The 21,597-nt window shown below is 39.5% G+C and overlaps 1 protein-coding gene across 5 annotated transcripts in view; it reads right to left on the reverse strand.

Annotated features, from left to right (window-relative positions):
- The window catches only part of col18a1a (collagen type XVIII alpha 1 chain a), a 107,256-nt gene that overhangs the window by 15,590 nt on the left and 70,069 nt on the right, over positions 1-21,597 (reverse strand). For 4 of the 5 annotated variants that reach the window (XM_036569829.1, XM_036569820.1, XM_036569801.1 and 1 more), the window contains 12 exons: positions 18,999-19,540; positions 15,942-16,025; positions 13,348-13,395; positions 9,003-9,060; positions 6,400-6,527; positions 6,209-6,235; positions 4,897-5,103; positions 2,669-2,695; positions 2,052-2,114; positions 1,691-1,777; positions 1,521-1,571; positions 232-372 (listed from right to left, as the gene is read on the reverse strand). In XM_036569829.1, the coding sequence (XP_036425722.1) occupies positions 232-372; positions 1,521-1,571; positions 1,691-1,777; positions 2,052-2,114; positions 2,669-2,695; positions 4,897-5,103; positions 6,209-6,235; positions 6,400-6,527; positions 9,003-9,060; positions 13,348-13,395; positions 15,942-16,025; positions 18,999-19,540 (1,463 nt within the window). The remainder of the gene's footprint in view (positions 1-231; positions 373-1,520; positions 1,572-1,690; positions 1,778-2,051; positions 2,115-2,668; positions 2,696-4,896; positions 5,104-6,208; positions 6,236-6,399; positions 6,528-9,002; positions 9,061-13,347; positions 13,396-15,941; positions 16,026-18,998; positions 19,541-21,597) is intronic. The other variant, XM_036569811.1, reaches the window with a different exon arrangement.

Here is a 21,597-nt window from a genome sequence, read left to right on the forward strand (position 1 = left end):
GTAGAATACAATGTGCAGTCATATTAAACAGAGGATATTGCATCTCGTAAAAGGGGCAATGTGCACAATACCAACAGCAGAGATGTAATTCAACCTCCCACACCAGTTCAGGTGTACTGGGAGCTGAAATAGAACAAAATCATGGGAGTGCCTATGTGCCTTGAAGGAATGGACTTGGAAGCACTATCCCACTGCAGGATAACTGTAATGTTATATTTGTGAAAGACATACTGGTTTTCCAGGCGCTCCGTTCTGTCCAGGGGGACCAGGGGGCCCAAAGCCACCAGAGCCAGCAGACACTGCAGTGCTGACAGGTCCTGCAGGTCCTGGGGGTCCAGGTGGGCCAGGTGGGCCAGGGAGGCCAGGCAATCCCTATTGGACATTCATGAAAAAAAACAAATGCACAATGAAGTGAAAAAGTAAAACAAACAAATAAGTTGCTAAAATCTCTTGTAAGAAAATGTTCTTTACGTAGCATTTCCTAATGTATTTAACAAAACTTTGACAAAAATGTATTTTTGAACTATTTATATTGGTGCATTTATTGTGAAATGCTGACACAATGTATAAGTCAGAAAGTCAGCCTGTGTTTTCAAATGATAAGACAAATAAAAGGATTCCTTAGATTTGGGAATGCTGTTAAAAACCTGCATTGCACAAATTTATAGTAAATGTAATAAATATGAATTTCTTCCAATTGGTGTACAGTGGCTGCAATTCTTGATTATGATATGATGTACTAATACATAAAACAGGGCATACCCACACCAAAAATAGACTAACAGATGGGAACTCTCAGGGTCAGCCACTTAAGCTCTCTCATTGGTTAGAGCTGAACTGAAGGCCCCCACAAGATTAACATTCAATATAAACAGGAGGTGAAAGAGGAATCAAGCAATCATGTTTTGATTCACAAAAGGTAGAACTGATTTTGTGAAATCGCTCCAAGCCTTCAGGATGTTCTAGATATGTCAATGACTGTGAATATATGCGGAGTCTAAGTTTCAGTAGGATGTTAGAAATGCAAAATAGCAGTTGCTCTATGTCAGGGCTCTTTACTGAAAAAGTCTCTGCAAACTGCAACAAACAATACAAAATACACACTAAAAAGATTTTCTTTTATAAGCACTAAAATGTTCAAAAATATTCATGTAGTCATGTGCAGCGCTAACACAGTACTAGAAATCCAATAGGGGTGCTAGCATAAATCAGTATTATCATTAATTAGATATGCTTTGTTTTCTAGGTGTCATTTTTTCCCCTGTTTTTCCACATTTAGGCCTAGCTCTAATAGACAGAGTCATTTTAAGTCTTTGGACAACAAGTGATGCACTTTTGGTTTCTCAGACAAGGATTGAGACTAGTCCTAGACTAACTTTTCCTTTCAATTGAGAATCTCCATTCAGAATGCTGTGTAGTCCAGGACTAGGCTAAATCCACATTTGGAAAACTGACCCTTGACGTTCAGTTATTCATGCCTGTGGCTGTAAATATCCACACAAATGCTAACATTAACTTACCCGCACAGCTTCCAGATCACCAAAACCAGAGCCCTCCATGTCCACAAATGTCTGCAGGTAAAACACAGAAGATTCAATACTAAAACATTCCTCTAGTTTCTCTAAGTGTGCAACCGTAACAGAAATCCAACACGAGCCACTGAAATATTCAGTCTCTACAAAGAACTCACAGGCCGGTCTGAGCGAGATGGTGGTCCTGGCGGTCCTGGGGGCCCTGGTGGTCCCCTGGGTCCTGGCTGGCCCTCACCCCTGTCACCCTGAAAATGTGATAGTATTCAGTTATTCAGGCAGAGACTTTCATACAGCAGATTCACTCCTACATTGTATTTTTCAGTAAACCAATCAGAAATAATTACAACTAGCAGACTAGTTTTTGGTACTCAACTAACAAAGACATTAGAACATTAATAAGAACAACATACTAAAATGATTACCATGTACTTTTTACCATTCTTGATGGATCCTACTCTGTTTTGGCAACTCTTGACTTTGGCATTAAATCATATTTTAATGATGAAAACTCATGCTCACTTTGTCTCCTTTAAGTCCAGGGTCTCCTGGGGTTCCTGGGAAACCTGGGGGTCCAGCTGGGCCCTAAAAATTTATGAGAGAGACTATAGGTCAAAGTGATTTGATTTTTTTGCTTCATTGTAGAAGTGAATGCAATCCATAATGAAATGATCCCTATATTGCAATGAGAGTAAATATAATTTTGTTTGCCAATGGAAATAGCTCAGTAGGTTAATAGCAGCACCAAGAAATGTAATATTATTTTTCTTGCTTGTTAATCATGATAGTTTCCCCCATACCAGAGATGGACACTAGTCCTGCAGAACCTCAGCACCACACAGTACGAGATTACCTGTTTTAAGTAGTCATCAGCCTATTATCAAGCCATTATAACGTCAAATCTATTATGCTACAGTAGTTATTGTGCAGTGCTGTGGTCCTTCAGAGCCAGGAGCCTTTGACTGTATAATGCCTCTTGCCTTATACAGTATAAAGTATAGTCAGGAGGAAAAGAATACATGGAAAATGGATGAGATGGAATAGGAAGATAGTCATTTGAACACAGAGAAATGCACTTGACCCCACGTCCACATTGTATAAGTGTTCCATTATGGAATGCATTACTCAGGAGAACTTACAGCAATTCCATCTTCACCAGGGTCACCCTATAAAAGCACAGAAGGAGGAATATTTATATGGCACATTTGTCCAGATATGACCAACAGTGTCTGAGGCGCCCCATGCATTATGCTCCACGTCTCAAGGGCAGAATACAATGTGCCTTCATGACACGCACTTACAGTTACATTAATTGCATTCGCTGGGCATGACACCAGAGAGTACTGACATAGGCACTGCCCTCTGTACGGCACTAATAAATGAGCAGCGCATACATTAGTAAATACTACACACATAGTGACCTGCGTCACATTGAGGATGAGGACATTCTTGTCATGAATAAAGGGCTTCAAGTTCAAGAAGAACCAATAAACAATGGCAATTATTCTCAGCTGGTGTTTTTCACTTCTAGTTCAGGAGGCCACAGCAGAGTTTTCCCCTTCCCCAGTGCAACTGATTCAGGTACTGAAGGGTAAGGTAAACACTAAACATTGCAGCACTATAAGCATCCTCTTTACATTTATGCCACTTGGCAGATGCTCTTACCCAGAGCAGCTTACAACCCCATTATGTTACAGAGGCAGGTGAACGTGGCTTTAGGTGATTTACCCAAAGACTATTATTAAGAGTGAGAATCAAACCTCGAGTACCACATAGATGCTAGTGGTGGTACCAGCTATGCTACACTAACTGTCTTTCAAATTAGAAGCTCATTTGGCTTCACTTATGGCGCTTCTATGGCTACCTAGTTTGGTGTAGATTTTGGTCAGATTTTTTCTTAACTTTGGTTCATTTTGACAGGTGTGAACACTCCACCCACCACTCCACCTGCTTGTAGGAACTCGTTTTTACGCTAATTTCAACATCTGAGCACATTTTTTATTTTTTCTAGCAGTATGTCAGTGCTGTACTGTCCACATAATCTGCCTCTTTTAACATCATATCAGATGCTCAGATCATTCTTGCAGTATGAACTGTAGCTTATAATGGCAGACAAGCAATAAAATAATAACAAAGACATGCATTTGTTTTTGGCACATGAACTGTGGAACATATAAGTGGGACACAGCAATCAAACTGACGCACTATTAAACCAATCCATTATAAAGAAGCTGAGATCAAGCAAGACTTATTTTAATTGCTTTCATTGTGATATATTTACATTTTAAAAAATAAAGGTGCTAAAAAAGGGTTTGTTCAATGCCACAGAAAACCACTTCTGGTTCTTTAGGGATCCAAAAGGCTCTTCATCACTCAAAGAACCCTCTGTGGCATCTTTTTGGAAGAGGATAAGCATCTTTAGGGTAGGATATTACATTTACATCAATAATATACATGTGGGTTAGATCTGTAGTTTATACAATGATAAGCCAAGATAAGTTAAAATAAAGTGACTGATTCCTACAAAATTCCAAGCAAAGAAAATTCATATTTTAATTTTGGCCGTTGCAATATGAAACTAGCCGAACCAAATGAAAAAATACTGTGTGCTCAATTAAAAAAGATGGTTCTTCAAGGGTGAAGACAGAACACTCAAAAATCCTTTGCATGATTAAAGGTTTCTATGCATCAAGAAGGGGTTCTTCAGACTGATGGAGAGTGTGCTGAAGATGGTGCAATACAGAACCTTACAAAGCACCAAATAGGGTTCTGCTATTGTTACCAGCTTGACATCATAACAGTAGAAGAACGCTTTTTGGTGCTATACAGAACCCTTTTCAAAAAGGTTCTATATTGCACCATCTTCAGCACATTCTCCATCAGTCTGAAGAACACTTCACAAAGCAAAGAACCCTTTAATCATGCAAATTCTTTACATTACTTTAAATGTTTATGGTTCTATATAGAGGCATTTTCTTTACTAAAGAACCCTTGAAGAACCACCTTTTGTAAGTGCGTGTGGTGGTGTGGTGTGACACTTCATTGCTCACCATCATTATTGACAATAATTTATCATAACATTAATATCATGAGAAAGTCTTGTAACTCCTTGTTTGCTTTTTGTTTGCATGCCATTTAAAAAGCCAGCTGGCCTTTCCATTCTGTGAACACTTCATGATAAAGGGATTGGTATTTTCTTTCCTTGTCGTATATAGTTACGAAGATATAAGGTTTTCTTACAACAGTGATGACAGAATGCAGACTGGGCAAGCTCAAAGGGCATATGGAGATGATCAAAACCACAGCCCATGTAAAAATGTAAGGATGTAAAGGTAAAATGAACTACGTATTTTTTGGGGCTACTTACAGGTTCTCCATCAGCTCCAGCAGGCCCAGCTGGGCCTGGTGGCCCTTGCGGTCCTGGTGGTCCCCTGGGTCCTGCAACCCTCTGCACTACAGACCCATCTCCTCTCTCCACCACGTCAGCACTGGGGCCAGGAGGGCCAGGAGGGCCTGGTGGGCCAGATGGTCCTTGGTCACCCTTTGGGCCAGGATAACCAAAACCTGCAACACCCTGAAAGAAAAAATGTGAGCTTCAGTCAGGCTTTAGAGACACAAGTGCATGTGGGGCAACAGACCGGTGCAAGGTGATGGCTAGTCTTCAGCAAATGGTAGAGTTTTAAGCATGTATTAAAGCAATATTTGAGGAAAATTTGAGGATTATTTAAGGCAGCGGAAAGGGTCACTGATTATAAAGGCAAAAGAAAGATTTATTAGTGTACATACAGCTTGCATACAGCACTGTGTAATAGTCAGAGATCACCTTTTATTTATTTAATTTACAAATTAACTTGCACTTAATCATCATTCAACATGACCATTAAATTATTAAGTTATTAATTTTTAAGCATCAGGAAAAAAGCAGAAAATGTATATTTAAATTAAAATTATCCCAAAGCCTCAAGAACTAAATATAATACCAGAATTTTCAGTATTTAGTGTGTCCACACTTGTGTCCATTCTTTGAGAAACTTGCTTTCAGTTTTTCAAAAGAAATCTGCAGGGATAGTTCAGTCTCAGAAGTTGGTTGCATTTTCTGCTTCTCACCATCCAAAAATTCCAAACTAATTCAGTAACGTTGAGGTCTGGACTCTGGACTTTGTTTAATTTGTAAATTTTCTTCTTTTTTTGTTTATTGCCTTTTCTCATTAATGACCTCTTGGCAGCTACCCATTCTTTCAGACTATTGAGTTGTCTTCTCACAGCAGAAGGATGGACAGAAACACCTGTGGACTATTGTATGATAGTGACTACTTTGTTGGTCTATCAGGTCTTGTTAGAAGTCCTATTTTCTCTGTATTTTATCATTTTTTGAAGTCAGGTCTTGGAAATTCTTGCTTTTTCACTTATTTTCTTTTGACTTTCTTCTTCCCTACGCAAGTGGATTATCTTATATCTAATCTCTTCAGAAATATCTCCTGAAAAATTAACTTACACTTAATGGTAATTTTAACCAGAAATTAAAATAAATGAAGGGTGGCCTTTGATTTTTGCACAGTACTCTAGATATGAGAAAATGCTACAAAGAAAACATGCGATACCTTAGAAGGTGCACATTGTCTTTTATGATTATAGTAATGTTTATATTGGGATTATGTAAGATGATCATCATAACATACCTTCATTCCTTTCTCTCCTGGGCTGCCCTGGGAAAACACACAGTAAAGATAAATGTCTATCTCCAACAAAGCAGCATCATCCCCTGGTGTGGTCAAACCCGCACAGCATTTACTTCAAACTCTTACACACTTAATGTTAGCTCTATATCAGTTTAACATTGAACAAATTAAAGTAGCCATTTTTAGCATACTTTATCTCCTTTGGGGCCTCCGGATCCTGTCCCGGACCCTGTGTCTCCCTTGGGCCCCTCGGGGCCACGGTCTCCTTTAGCTCCCTTCTCTCCTTTGTCCCCTTTCTCTCCTCGAGCACCGACTGGGCCTGTAAATCAGCTGCAGTTAGAATTACACCAAAGACAGCCACACAACTATCAATCGATTCAATGCCAACTGAATAAAAGAAATGCAGCTTGCATAACATCTGGGAGAACACCAGAAAAGCGTGCCCCATCTTCTTAACCAAAACTTCATCAAGAATTCTAATTCTTTTAGCAAAATAAACAGGCCTCCTTCCCATTTAGGCCTGAAGTCAACATATTCCTTAAGGAACATTTCTGATAAAGATGTTAATGTTGCTAATGATGAATAAAAGTGACACAAAAGCGAATGTTTAACATACAATAAAGCTAACTGGTCTCACTTGGCTTTCATTCATAATTAGAAACATTAACATTTTTCAGTGAAGTATTCCTTGAAGAAATATTCCCAAAGGCAGAAGCTCCTAAGCTGCAGCATCAGCACCTTCTTCAAAATAACAGAAGGGGAATTCCACTGATTCAAAACAGAGTCAAACAGAGTGAACAGAGTCATTCAGAGTCTGATGAGAGTAAAAGAATTAGACTGCCAAAGTGTTACCTCACAGGTTATTATCCAAAATGATTAAGAATTTGTTGAATAATGCCTGAGACACTGTTTTAGGATAGTTTTGCAATATGTTTTTGCCTAAAATGTACTTTCAGCATAGTGAGGTATATGCAGGTGCAGGATGTTCTGAGGAAAAATAATACCTGAAGAAAACAACCACAGTTTTCATTATTATGGCCATTCTGGATAGAAGCCATGTTTGTGCTGAAGGTATGACAACCAATGATTCCTGTCACTATCAAACCAGTAAATTTCTCTAAAATGCGTGATTTCACATGAAACCAACTTTGTTTACATTTCAACTGCCAACTCATACAGAATTTTTGAAAAATTGGTGGAATTCCTCTTTAATAACATGAAATTGCATAGCAATGCTGCGTTTACATGCAATATGTAAAAAAATCAGTGAAGTATGGTTTCAGCAGCACTCTGTCTCCTCTAGAAGCAAGTAACACTCCAGAAGCTCCAAAAGCTTAATGCCAGCAATTCATGCACAGCGTCATGGAGAGAAGTCCGCTGGAGAGCACAGAGCAGCTTTGGGGTTCATGCTCTGTGACCCACCTTGTGGGCCAGAAACACCAGGCCTGAGCTCCACTGAGTAGCGTCCTTCATCAACTGAACCAGAAACTCTTCGGTCATCACTGCCCGGGACAGATGTACGGTGAGAGCCACCAGAAGAACCTGATGCTTTCCCAGAACCAGAAGCTGAGCTTGAAGTTCTTCTTGAATCAATATATATTGTTGAAGTTCCTCCGCTAATGTCAGAGGAACCTGAGGTTCCCAAGCTGCCTTCAGCTGAAAACGATGTTCGTCTGTCATCAGCTGAGCCAGATATTTGTCGAGAACCATCATGCGAGCCAGAAATTCGCCGAGAATCATCATACGAGCCAGATGTACGTCGAGAATCGTCAGATGAGCCAGATGTTTGTCGTGAACCGTCATATGAGCCAGATGTTCGGCGAGAATCGTCGTATGAGCCAGATGTTCGCCGAGAATCGTCCAATGAACCAGATGTTCGTCGAGAATCGTCATATGAGCCAGATGTTCGTCGAGAATCGTCATATGAGCCAGATGTTTGTCGAGAACCGTCATATGAGCCGGAAATTCGTCCAGAAGCATCAACTGAGCCTGACGTTTATTAAAAATTATTATCTGAGCCCACTTTAGATCTTAAAAAATCTCTAAACCTAAACACTTAAATCATTCTTTAAATTAAATTCATTGTTTACAGAATGGTCATTTCACTTACTGTCTTTTTGAACACTGGCACTACTTTTAGTATTAGTATCACACTTTTGTACTACTTAAAGTTCCAATACCACCATATTCTTGAATAAATACATTTACATTTAAAATAACTTAAGCATTTAAATCATTGTAAAACTATAAAATCATTTGTATATCTAGTACAATGTGACCTTATTACTTTAACACATATTACCAAGCTATTATAGTCTACTATAGTTTAATCACAGTGAGTTGAGGCTGAGTTGTAGAAGATGCCATTGCCACTAGAGGGAGCTAAATACTGGAAGATGCTCTCCATAAACAGCTGCAGACAGCCTGAGGCTTGGGCTTGCCCATCATTTAAAAACAGCAGCAATGCTGAAGTTTTCATTTCCCCGACGATGCTATAATTACACAGCAATTCAGACCCATGGTGTCAAATTTTCACCACAATCAAGTTTTAACTGGCACTTCTTGCATGCATTGTGTCTTGTAGCATGACTCTACCAAATCAAACTTTTCCCTTTCAGTATAAGACCTCCAAGTGGTAAAATAAATAAATAAAGTTTTAAAAAGCTTTTTGGTTTCTCAAAACATTGAAAATATAGGAATTTAAATATAGTACACTACATGGTGGTGGTAAGTGGGTTCTTCACAGGCAGGCAGGAGCAGTTTGGGCTGAATTTTGGGCTGTGAAAACACTGACCTGTCTCGGTGTGAGTCACTGGCGGCACCTGAATGGGACGGAGAGAGGAAGCTGTGGTCTGTAGGGGAAGAGAAAGAGAGATAGTGATATTTCTGTTGCAGCTTATCCAGTATGTACTGGCAAATACTGAAAAATGATCCAAACAGTACTGGCAGTCTCATCTGAATGTGGAGGCATTTCTTTGTACAGTTATACCTTAGCTGTGTCCATCTTTTTGCATATGTGACCTCTGTCTGTTGGAGACTGTGTTTGTGCTGTGACATTGGCTCTGTGTCTGTGTGTTCATTCTAGCACTGACACCCCACAGGAAGGCTGACTTAATAGACAACCTCACTGATAATGATAATGCTGCTTACTGTGAATTAAAGCTGGTAAGACCCAGTTAGCATTATGCAAAAGATAACTGTTCCTCATTCATTGTCTTTCATTGTTAATCCAGTAACATTTTGCTTGAACGTTGCTTTTTTACATTTTTTGTTTTATATTTACAGCTAATAGACATCAGGCTCTTACAACATCTGCTTAATTAACATATCTCCCCAATTCTTTTAAATAATTATAGGGTTTTATATCAGAGTTATTACAATGAAGTACTTCAGCTGAAATGATGGTGTTCATGCTGTTAAATACTCATTCACTTATTTCTGCTTTGTTTCTTACCTGCTATGTATTTAAACTGTCAGGCGAAGTGTGATGAACAGACACAGTTACAGGCTGTAATCACAGTGAAACTACATGGCCTTGGAGGTCATAAATCACACATCAGGTAATGACATCTGTTCTTTAAAATAGTGTAGGTAACTGCACTGATATTATAACTAAATCACTGTATTAAAATCACTCATGGTTGTTCTGTTGCTTTTACATGTCGGCCTTCCTACAGACAGTGTAGTTACTCGGGAAGAGATTCAGGAAAAATACTGAGATTATACAGAATCAAGGCTGGATAATATAACATCACATGTTCTTTTGTGTTACTTGCTAACAAAATACTGTTTATCTATTATAAAGCACAGATCTGATGAAAGGCTCAGAAATGAGTTCAGTGATGGAGAAAAGTTAAGCACATCACATATTATTAATTCATCACATCTCTTAATTTATTATTCATTAACAATTAGAAAAGCAGTTCATTTTAATTTTAGGTTAGTACAACTCGTTACGATTATTTTACTATTGTATTACCAACTTGTTAACGCTAGAATTACTTATTAATTATTATTAACTTTTTATTTTATTTTGTTTGCGCAGTTGGTCTCAGTCTTTAAACAACTGATCGTGTGTTCTTTCTTTGTTGGAATGAAAACCGAGTTGCCAGTTTATTAGCTACACCTATCTTACACCTACACTCATCGGCCATTTAATCAATAGCACCTATCATATATTATTGAATGAAGCCCATCTATTGCTGCACTCCCCCCCAATAAATGGAAAGGGACCACCATAGGACCACTGCTCAGACATTATTCAGGTAGTGGACTATTCTCAGCACAGTACTGATAAAATCTATGCACTGCCTATTGGTGAGGTATTCCTTTAAAGGGCCCATATCTTGAATTCTTCTCATATTTTAGGCCCATTTGTAACATTTATGCATCAGAAATAGTTGTAATTCCTTTTTACGTTTTATTTTCCAACCTCACTTCATACCTTAGAACTAAACAAGGTTGTTTCTGTGCCTGTTACTGTGTTGATTATCATCACAGCACCAAGACAATTATCAGTTTTAAATTTTAACCTTGTTTACTTACTACATCAAACGCTTTTCTTTCAATAAAGCATGGAAACATGTTTTTTCCATGATACGGGCCCTTTACAGCTGAATCTATCGGAGGGGTTGTGAAGTGCACAGACAGAGAGAGCACAAATTTATTTTAAGGCTGTCATGGGACACTAACAGCTTAGTCCAAACAGCAGAAATGAGTCTGGTCTCCTCTGGTGCTCCTACAAGGCCACTGAGGTTGGACTGGAGTGGACTTTAGTGTCCCACTGTGAGGGGATGCTGACGGTATGTATTTTAGCCTACAGAGAGGGATCAAGGGGAGGAATGTGGGCTGAGGGGTGAACAGGAGATGAGGAACGGCCTGCTGAACATCTGCCATCAAAGTGAATACTCGGCCCTCCTTACTGCTCTGCAAGACAGAGATAACTGACCAAGCTCCACTCATAGCTCACTCTAAGCAGATGAACGTTTCAGGGAGACTATGCAGCGAATGGAAAATGAAGCTCACGCCACCTCAGTTACCAAAAATAAATATATAAATCAATAAACAAATAAGAACAGTAAAAAAACTACCCTTTGCATCTGGCACACTTTCCTTATAATGGAGATCCACACTGTGTGGAATTTGGCTCATCTCTTGAAACTGAATAGCTCTTAATTGGTAGGTGTAATAAGGCAAGACGCCCATGCATCCATCCATCACTGGGGGACACTTTGGAGTCCCTGACCTCTCAGCAGGCTGGTTATTAACTTCAGCACAGAAACACAACCAGACACTGACACAACCTCCTGCTGTTAACTGGCTGCCAGTGAAACATACTGTACTTGTCCTCCTGCAAATCATATTTCGGGTTCACCGAGGTAACGTAATGAGATCAAACTCATGTTCATTCTGTGGTCACAAGATGAAGACTCCCTTTTTTCCCTTCTTTTATTTATTTATAGAAATAAAAAAAAAAAAACATCCAGCAATATTAGATTACGTGAAGCAGCATGCAGATGGCGCAGTCATGCTCAGGAGACTACAAGAATTCACACCCATCGGGTGTCTTTGCCGCAGACACGAGTCACCGTATGGCTTCATTCACTGTGAAATGAGCGAGGAAAATGCCCCCGGGGGAAGAGGCCATTAATCAGGAACTAATTCCAGTGGAAGACAATGGAAAGTTTGCTCTGTGCCATTTCTAAATACAACACCTTCTCCCTTTCCTTCAGGAGCTTGTTCAGACTCGTCATATGTAGAAGGCTAATTGGAAAAGAATGAAGCCACTGTCTCTGTGTTCAGTACCAGCTGTTGAAAGCTTTTAAAGTTGATTTATATAACACTAATAAATATAGTTGTATGCAAAAGTTTGGACACTCCTGGTCCATAGACATGTTTGGTTGGTGTTCTAAGTGAAAATACAGACATAATCTATAGTATAGAATTTAACATATTGGATAAAAATAAAACATATTATATTATATTAAAAAATATACTTATCTTCTGCACAGGTCACACGTTTATGTTTTTTGTATCCCCAAATATGTTAAACTGAAGATATAAACAGTAAGTGTGCATTAAAATGTGCAGAATTCTCTGTAAAGGATGTATGACTTATTTTCACTGACCTAAATAGCCAGTTTTCTCATACTTTCGATTATTTGATTCATGTTATTTAAACAGGCAACTAAAATTGAGATTGGACCCATTACAGAGCAAATACTGTGGTTCATATTACATGTTTGGTCAATATCAGGTCCTGGAAATGTGTTAGTGTGTTTCATGTGTTCATTTACCCTTCACAGTGTAAGCTTTTTATTTATTTTTTTCTTTTAAATGTAAATAAAAATCGGCCATCACCAATTAGGCTGCAAAGAAATCAGAATTGGCCACTAAAATTCATGATCGATGCTCCTCTAGTAAAAAGGAAAGCCCCCCATGATAAGGCTTCACAGTCAGAGCGGTTGGACCTGCTCAATTCAGCATGAGCCAAACCTTCACTTTTCTGAACATACTGTGCTTTTACACTGATGGAGAAACCAGTCTAGTAAAAAAGAAAAAAATACACAAAGCAGACGCTGAGGCAGAGGAGTCTTGTCTTCAGTAATGAGGAACCACCTGGTTTTCCTATCCTCTGTAATTGGGCCTGGCGTGTTCAGGCAGAAGCTGTGGGTATCAGGGTTTGCAGGGTTCATTTCAAACCACATATGGTGTAGTATCTGAGTCTGAATGCGTTTTATATCTGAGAAGTGTTTGACTGGGATTCCTTCCAGAACAGGGGTGTCCAGCACAGTTTAGTGAGTTTCCTGTGAGTTTCAAACACACCTGATTCAACTCATCAGTTAGTGCAGGGAAATCAGCAAACCATGCTCTACTCTGGCCCTTCAGGGCCGGAATAGCCCCCCTGCCCCCCTGCCCTCCCGCTGCCTGAAGATAAGAGTCTGTATAGCCGACAGCTCTGCCAAAACTCACACAGCACACACGCTCTGGAAATAGCCCAGAATCTCAGGATGCTGTGCTGTCTGATGATGTTTTGAGTGGAGGGAATATGTGGAGGTTGAGTGAGAGAGACTGAGGTCTCAGGGTTACAAATACAAAGGAGTGGTCAAAGGAAAATGAATGAAAATGAAAAACAATACCGAGACTGTGTGAGTGCCTTCATAACCACTTCCATAATCACCAGAGGCCTGTAGGTGAGGAGAGAGAGAGAGAGAGAGAGAGAGAGAGAGAGAGAGAGAGAGAGAGAGAGAGAGACTGAAATGAACAACATTTCTTAATCTTTTTCACAATGAAATGCAAGCATTTAATCAGTGTTATCTTGATATCTGCAGGCCCAGATTTAGGATGTAACAGAACACAAGCATTTAGAATACATATTCAAAATATAGATATTAAGCATCTGTATTCAGTCCATGTAAAATTTTGAAAAGGCAGTGTTCACAATATAGCTATTGTTATATTTTTAAGAGAATATTTTAAGAACACTTATCCACTAAAAAAGCAGTTCTTATTTATTTATTAAAGCCTGGTTTCAGTGTGTAACAAAAATGCTTATTAGACAAACTCTAAAGAGGAACTCAACACATGGCTTCTTTGCAAACACTGAAGTTTCTGCTAAAGCCTGAGTGGACTGATAAATCACTGTGATGATCCAGTTATTTATTTCAGCATTACTAAGCTCTTTAAAGGAATGATCAAACTGACAATCTCTTCAGTAGGGGACACGTTCGTGAGTGATAACCTTAGCATCAGTGTTGCACTGGACTCATGGGATTGTGGGAGCAACAGAGGACTGAAGCAGGTGATGCAGAGACATAAAAGTTGAGAATTTCAAAACCTTATTCAAACTGTAGGCAAATGTTTCATGAAACATATTAACAGAATAATCACATAAAGAAAGGTGACAATAGTAACAATGAGGAACAGTGTGAATTTGGGAAAAAAGATCATGTGCTTTATTAGCATGTATTCTGAATATGTTACTTTTTACATATTGTAACAGAATATGATATTGAATACATTTATTAATGTTCATTAAGTGTATAGCCATTATTACTTTTTCAGTATTCTGCTCAACTCTGTACAGACCACAGATCTTGGCTAGTGTTAAGGGTTCAGTCTATGGAGAATCTACTGGAGGCAAAGCATTCTTTTAAAATATATGGGTAAATTCCACATACTGCCAGCCACAGGGCTGATATATATCAGCCCACAATGACTGTCTCTTCCCCTTAAAAGACAGGCCTTGCAGAATGTAAACCCTACAAAATATAGAACTTTGGATATCTTACCATATCTGCTCTTATCACTGCTGGAAGAGCACATTTGGATATTTTTTAATTCACTTTTGAACACTTCACCAAGTTCTACAATACTTCTCAATTCCACACTGACATTACACTGACCCGAAATGTCAACACTATCACTCTTGTTTGTACTGAACAGATGTGACAGGTTAACTGAAACTGCAAACCTCAGTAGGTCTAGCCGATGACTCTTTTATAAGCACGGAGGTTTTACTCTGAAGATATGTAACATATTTCTAAGATGCTGTTCTATGATTGTACAATGTATTATGGTCATTATAAAATACTCAGATTTCTAGGTAGCTGTTTTTATAGGAAAAACTGCACTGTTTCTAAGGAATGTGTATCAACAAATCCGTGTTGAATGCATGCCATGTCCAGCTTACAGCCCATTCAGCCAATGGAAAGTTGTGGTGCAGTAGGGTCCGCCCACTTAGTCTCCATGGTAATGCATTCTGCAGTAGTCTGTTTTCACAATTCATTTGTATGTTGAAAATCTGAGCTAATTTTAAGCATGATGAATTCTCACATCAGCCATTGCAACCCAAAGGGGGAATAATGACTGATATTGAGCTAACTAGCCTACAAATGTCAGCCATTTACTCTGCATTTGATGTCTAAAAACAGTTATTTTTCTGCCTTGATGAAAAGCTTGTTTGGTAGCATCAGTGAAAGTTACAATAAACTTTAGGAGATGTTTTATATTGTGTTCTTTGTTAAACATTTAGAAAATGGCTTTATAATTTTCAAATTTTTTTCAAAATATATGTTCCCTTTTTCACTGTTCTTAATAAATAGGTTTAAGGACTGAGGATTACATTTTGATTTAACTAATGTATCAACTAATCTTAATCAATTAAGATTACCATTGCTGGCAACATGTAGAGTTTAAGCGTTTTTTGCTCTTTCAGCTTTAGTCAAAGATGTCAGAGATGCTCAGGTAAAGAAAAGTCAAGTGTCTGAGAATAAACAGTTAAGCATTCATTATAACTTTAACATAAAAACCTCATATTTATCTTCTATATATTTTGAGTTTAGGACATGCACTATATTTGAAAAAATCAAATGGTATATTTTGATGATACAATTCCCTCCACTCCCCTAAAAAAAAGGAGAAACTAGTGTTCTTCCAGTAAAACCTGGTCACTTTTACCCCTGAATATCCATAATGTATAGATCCAAAGTGTCCAACACTTTAAATAAGACATCCAACACTTTAAATTAGATATTACTGAGACATAATTTGAGTTTAAGTAGTTGAGTTTAAGCTGATTCCCAGACACACATCAAGTCTCTCACAGAATCTCTACTGAGCTCCATTTGAGTGCATGATGGAAGTGTAACTGGGCCAAAGAATGCCATAAAGAGTGAGTGAGAGTGTGATTATGGGTCTTCCTGGCTCATGTTAGAGGTGCTATTGAACTTACTGCATCTGAGTCATCCTCATCCTCCTCACAGTGCCGTTCAGCTGCACGAGGGTCTCCCACAACCTTCAGATCTCCAATAACACCCTGGAATGCAAACACGCAAACAGGTGAGCAGGTGCTTTTTGAACTATCAGGTGTGACATCACATGTACCAGTATGTATTAGTGTCAAATTCTTCCTGTTTTCCTCGCAAGCTCCAGAGTGTGAGGCCACAAGCCCTCATAATCAGTCCATAACATGTGTCTGATGTTTCATACTTCAAAAGCATAGCTCCCATTGACTCCCCGGGGTGGATTCCCCTTCATGGACCTCATCACAATTACTTCCCTAACTGTGATGCCATTCAGACTAGCATCTCCCGAAGAACATGACACAGCCCATTAAAGCCCCATAAGCCCAACACGCATGGACAGCTGCTTCACCACTGTCTCATTAAAACCTTCTCCAAACGAGGGTAGGGACGGGTTGACACTAACAGGAACTTATCTTCAAAAACCAACAGGACTTTTCTCCCACACTGAATGCCCAAGGTTTAGGTCAAAGGTTTAGCCTGGGAATGCAGTCAAAGGGGGCTTTATGATGCCTTAATTGAGCCTTTGTTGCGCACCCTGACCCCCGATGAGAACCCCTTACAGCCCCAATCTCAGCCCAGTTCATACGAAGCCACAGATCTGCCGATTAACACACGGCTCTAATGAGAGCAAGAGTACAGTAATCATATCCGGCCTAATGAAGCCTGTAATTATGATGGCCGACTACTTATGGGGCCATTACTGACATCACTCTACGAGGCCTCCTTAGACCACATGAAACATGGTGAGATCAGAGGAGTCATACAGGGGCGCATCCCATCCATCTGCTCCTGAATGCCTATTGTCAAAGCATGGTCCTGCACAGAAAGAGGAGCATTCCCGCCAGGCCGGTCGCCTCACTATGGTTATGGGCAGACAGGAGGACAGTGCTGCCATGGCTAATAGGTAGTAGGGAGATAACCATCCAGACTCAGTGTGGTCCAACTGTCTGACTGAAAGGGCATTTTCATGCTCAGTTCTTACTGCAGACAAACTACTAGTTCTTTTTTTACCTGCATGAAAGTCCATAATTGTCATAATTGTAAGCATGTAAGCAGCTAGTTTAAAAACAAAGACCCTGTCTGCCCATAACCAAGTCTACATATATCTACATAAATTCAATTACATGGTTCACGTTAGACCATTTTTGTGTGAGTCAGTATTAAGAAATGTATTAAGTCTAGTACTAAGAAATGGATTTTCATAACTTGCATTATTCCTCTTACATTTCTAAACGATGTGAAGAAATGGAAATTCATGGTGCAGTGACTTGAATAACAACCTATGCATTGTGCAAAGGGACAGTAAACCTGAATTTATAGCGGTTTACTGGGAAAACCTAGTAAATCACAAATCACGAAGTGCTACGGTTTTGCTGTAAAATCTACCTTACAGGGGAAAAGGTACTCTGTCACATACAGATCAGGAAACCACTGCAGCTTGCAAAGATTTAATCTGGCTAAAGGACTGCAGTTGCTCTTGTTCACAGATCAAGAAGGTCAATCAGACCCTTCTCAAAACTACAGCAGGCCATATGGAGGCTGGCCCCGCTGGTGCTGTATTTCCGCATCCTGGAGTGGAGCATAAGGCTTGAAAACGAACAGCCTATGGTGTTCTGCATCTCCCCTTTTCAGGACTGTATTGAATTACATGATCTGAAACAATATTTTTGAGAGATATTCACAGAATACTGGACTTTTTCATGAACAGAACTTCCCAACAACGTTCTACAGATCTTCCAAACTCTGTGTAATACTAACAATTTAGAGGCTTGGACTAATGTGGGCTGACTCTGGACAAAATCACATTAAATAGACATATGAACACCTTAAGCTCTCAAGGCTCCGTATGTGGCACCACACCTCATTCCTCAGTATCATAACTACATGACTTATGAATTTATAGTGATTCATGCAAGACCAAGTGCAAGATGCAAGTAAACCAATAAAACTGTCCGCATCAGATAAACAGCACTTAAAGCTTTCATCTTTGAGAGAGAGGAGAAAATTAAGCTCCACTTTTGCTTCAGATCTGAAAAAATCCACACGAGTTTCTGGCCATCCTTCCACTGTGAGAAGACAACTCAACACTATGAGTCTGAAAGGATGTGTAGCTGTCAAGAAGCCCTCACTGAGAAAGGGTAACAGACATATCAAACAAAGAAGCTGCTAATGTTCTCAGAACAATAGACTGACCACCCCAGAGTCCAGAGCTCAACATCACTGAATGTGTTTTCAATTACTTGGATTGTGAGAAGCAGAAAACGCTAAATCAGCTTCCAAGACTGAACTTTGGAGGTGTGCAGAAATATCCCTATAGATTTCCCTAAAAAACTGAAAGCAAGTCTCCTGAAAAGAAAGGAAGCTGTAATAAAGATGAAAGGTAGACACACTAAATACTGAACATTAGTTATTATATTTAGTTGATGTGTATTCTGTAGAATTTGCTGTTACATACATTTTTTATGCTAAAATAATGAATAACTTTTACTTAATTGCTGTTTTGACTGGAAACAAAATAAATGCCGGGGTTCTCTGACTTTTGCCCAGTACCACATGTAAAATCAATTTTATTCACTTGGAAATAATTCGAATTAAGATAATTCAATGAATCACTTTTTTCTGTGCTTTTTAAGTTCTTAGGGCCAAACACAAGATTTACACATGAAGAGCCTGCAGGAGCCAATTGCTTCCCTGCGGTTTTGAAAGCTCAATTAACTCCTCTGCTTCCGTAGGTTCCAGTGATGACCCGACCTGTATGGCCTACAGTATGTAAAGGAGGCCAATTTAAACAATCAAATCAACCAAGAATCATGACAGGCGCAGTGGTTTCCGTTTGTTTCGCATGCTTGCCTCGGCTAGGACAAACCGTCTGCTTTCTCAAAAACAAAACTTTAATTACCAGCTACAGTTACGCTTCACTATAGCAGCTCTCCTCAGTCTATCTGCTATAATTGGGAAGAGGCACTACTGCGGGGTACACATACCAGAAACTTGTCAGGATTGGCTCCTCCAGCTTGTCCCACAAAGATCCCAGCTCCTAATTCTAGCTCCATCTCATCTGGGGAACGTTCAAAGCGGAGCACCTGGGGGTCAGAGTCACAGTTGAGATAGAGGGACACCTGGTCATCCAGCACACTGATGGAGAAGCGGGTCCAGGAGTTAACCATGGAGGGCACGCTGAAGCTGGCTGCCTCATAGGAAGTCTGAGAATCCGGCTCCGTGTAGAAGAGCATGATGTTCTGCTTTCCTGCCTTCACGGCTGACAGCTTCACCCCGACATACATGATCTTCTGGGAAGAGTCGGTGATGGAGAAGATGACGCCCGCTTTGGTGGAGGTGGGCTTCAGGTTGAAGAGAAGTGAGAAGTCACGGTAGAAAGGGTTGGGCAGGTGTGCACGGGCCAGCTGACCTGTGTTGGAATTCGGGCCGAACACGTAGCCAGGGTTGTTATCTGGTCCGTAGATCTTGTCGATGCCATCGGGTAGAGGTTCACCAATCAGCTGCAGAAGTGACACACCGCTCTGTTCTGTGGAGGGAGAAGAATTCAATTAAATAGATATATGACACAAGGAAAGATGTGAGGGTAAAGGGAAGGGAAAGACATGAAGGTAATATTTGGGCCGCGGGGAAGGAACCCAGTTAGAAAAGCATGTTATTAGGCTGATGGGGAACGCTAACATCACTAAGAATGAATGAAACTGGAACCACCAGTTAGAATGGTTTTGCATAATACCCAAAGGGACAGTATTCATTCATCATTAGAAATCGTAGCATTTTTTGGAGAAAATGTTTTTGACATTGTCAGTTTGTTTAGAGAAATAAGGTCATTTGGGGTTTCTTTAAGAACAAGACTTGACATGAGAACAGAAAACACAAAACCCTCTCCTCATAAAGACTACACTGGTATGCATCATAATATAGGACAATTAAGACTGTGAGCAAACTGTGCAGATACTACACAAGAGATACAGTTTCTTAGAATATGTCCTTGCTTTCAATATAATACAAGCAATACAAGTCCAGTACAATATATACTTTATACACCAACCAAATGAGAGAAATAAGTTGGAACCTTCTGGGAAAACAACACTTTGCCTTAAAAGGAAATGACTTTCACCCAACAACACTGATGTCAGCAAATTCTCCTGTTTTATTACAGAGCGGCTTTCGGTTTTTATTTCCCCTAAGAGGATTCAGTGTAGGTCACCTCAAGAGAGAGGTAAAATAAAGCAAGTCTGCCCACACAGACTACTCTAAAATAGCAGGACCCCTTATCAAAACACGCCATTTGACCTTTGCAATACAGACAGAGAAAAACGTCTCTCAAGGCCCTGAGACAGACCCACTAAAAGAATTTTGTAATGTCTTAAAGCACAAACCCCTAGCGAATAGGAAGACCCCAAAAATACAAACTTTCTGTGTAAGGAAGAGGGAGAATTCTGCTCCAGCTGTTTGTCACAAACTTGATACTGCCTAAAACTGACCTTTTTTTGGTATCAACTAAACCTTAAGGCCTGTTTACACTAAGTCTGATTTTTACAGGCCAAAAAATACTCCACATCAAGTTTTGAAAATGAACACACACACACACATACACATTATTACCATCTTGAAAATCAAGTTCGAAAGTTTAAAATGACTGCATGAATTTTCTGTGCTGTACAGAGCTCCACTGTCATTGTTGCAGCATAAACAAATGTACATCATGATGGCGACAGAACCGCTCATCTTGCTTGTGGCAAAGCGTAAAAGCTTAAAGGGCTTGATTTTTCAATGCTTCTGCATAATTCAATGTAAAGTGCTGTGAACAGTCATTCAGAGTAGTTTGATGTGAAATGGTTTATTGTAGAGGAACTTACAGACTCAGATTTCTTTACAGTGGTGGTGATGGGAACCAGGAGTCACAATGTCTACAACACAAATGGAGCCATTTTATTTACTATCCAAATTACCAGTGAACCCACACGTGTTTTCTGAGTTTTTATATGTAATGTTGATATAATCTGAAAAAATCTGGGGAAAAAAGTTTATTTTGCCTAACTCCCTATATGTACTTCTCTGTCATGGATGAGCTTTGGATTTTAGGCCAAAAGCTTCTCAAAACTATCATAAAGCAATGTCTCAGACATCAAACTGCACATGAGTAACCACAATGTCCCATTCTTCAGCGTCAGGGTGGGTTTGTGAGCAAGACAGTTATCTAATGATCCCATTCACACATTCATTAGTTTAGCTGGCGTCGGAGAAAATGACAACAGATGCCATTCATAGACACACTCTACTGAAGCAGCGTCATCTATTAAAGCATGATAAAAACAACAAGCTTGCTTGGCTAAAATTCTGACAGGACCAGGTAGAGGTCTGAGGCTGATGTAAGACTCTGTCTTCCTCATCCTTAGTGACCCAAGAGGCCAGTAAACAATGAGTTTTAGAAGTAGCAAGTGAGCAAAAGCCTGTGTGCTAATTGTGGCAAAATAAAAGCCCTTCCAGTTTAGGGGACAATGCACTGAGATTACTTGTATTCAAATAACACTTATTATTTAAATCTGGCAGATAAAGTTTTGATTTGGGCTAAAATAAAAA

The sequence above is a fragment of the Colossoma macropomum genome, unplaced genomic scaffold (genome assembly GCF_904425465.1).
Source record: "Colossoma macropomum unplaced genomic scaffold, Colossoma_macropomum, whole genome shotgun sequence".
In the NCBI taxonomy this organism is placed as follows: domain Eukaryota; kingdom Metazoa; phylum Chordata; class Actinopteri; order Characiformes; family Serrasalmidae; genus Colossoma; species Colossoma macropomum.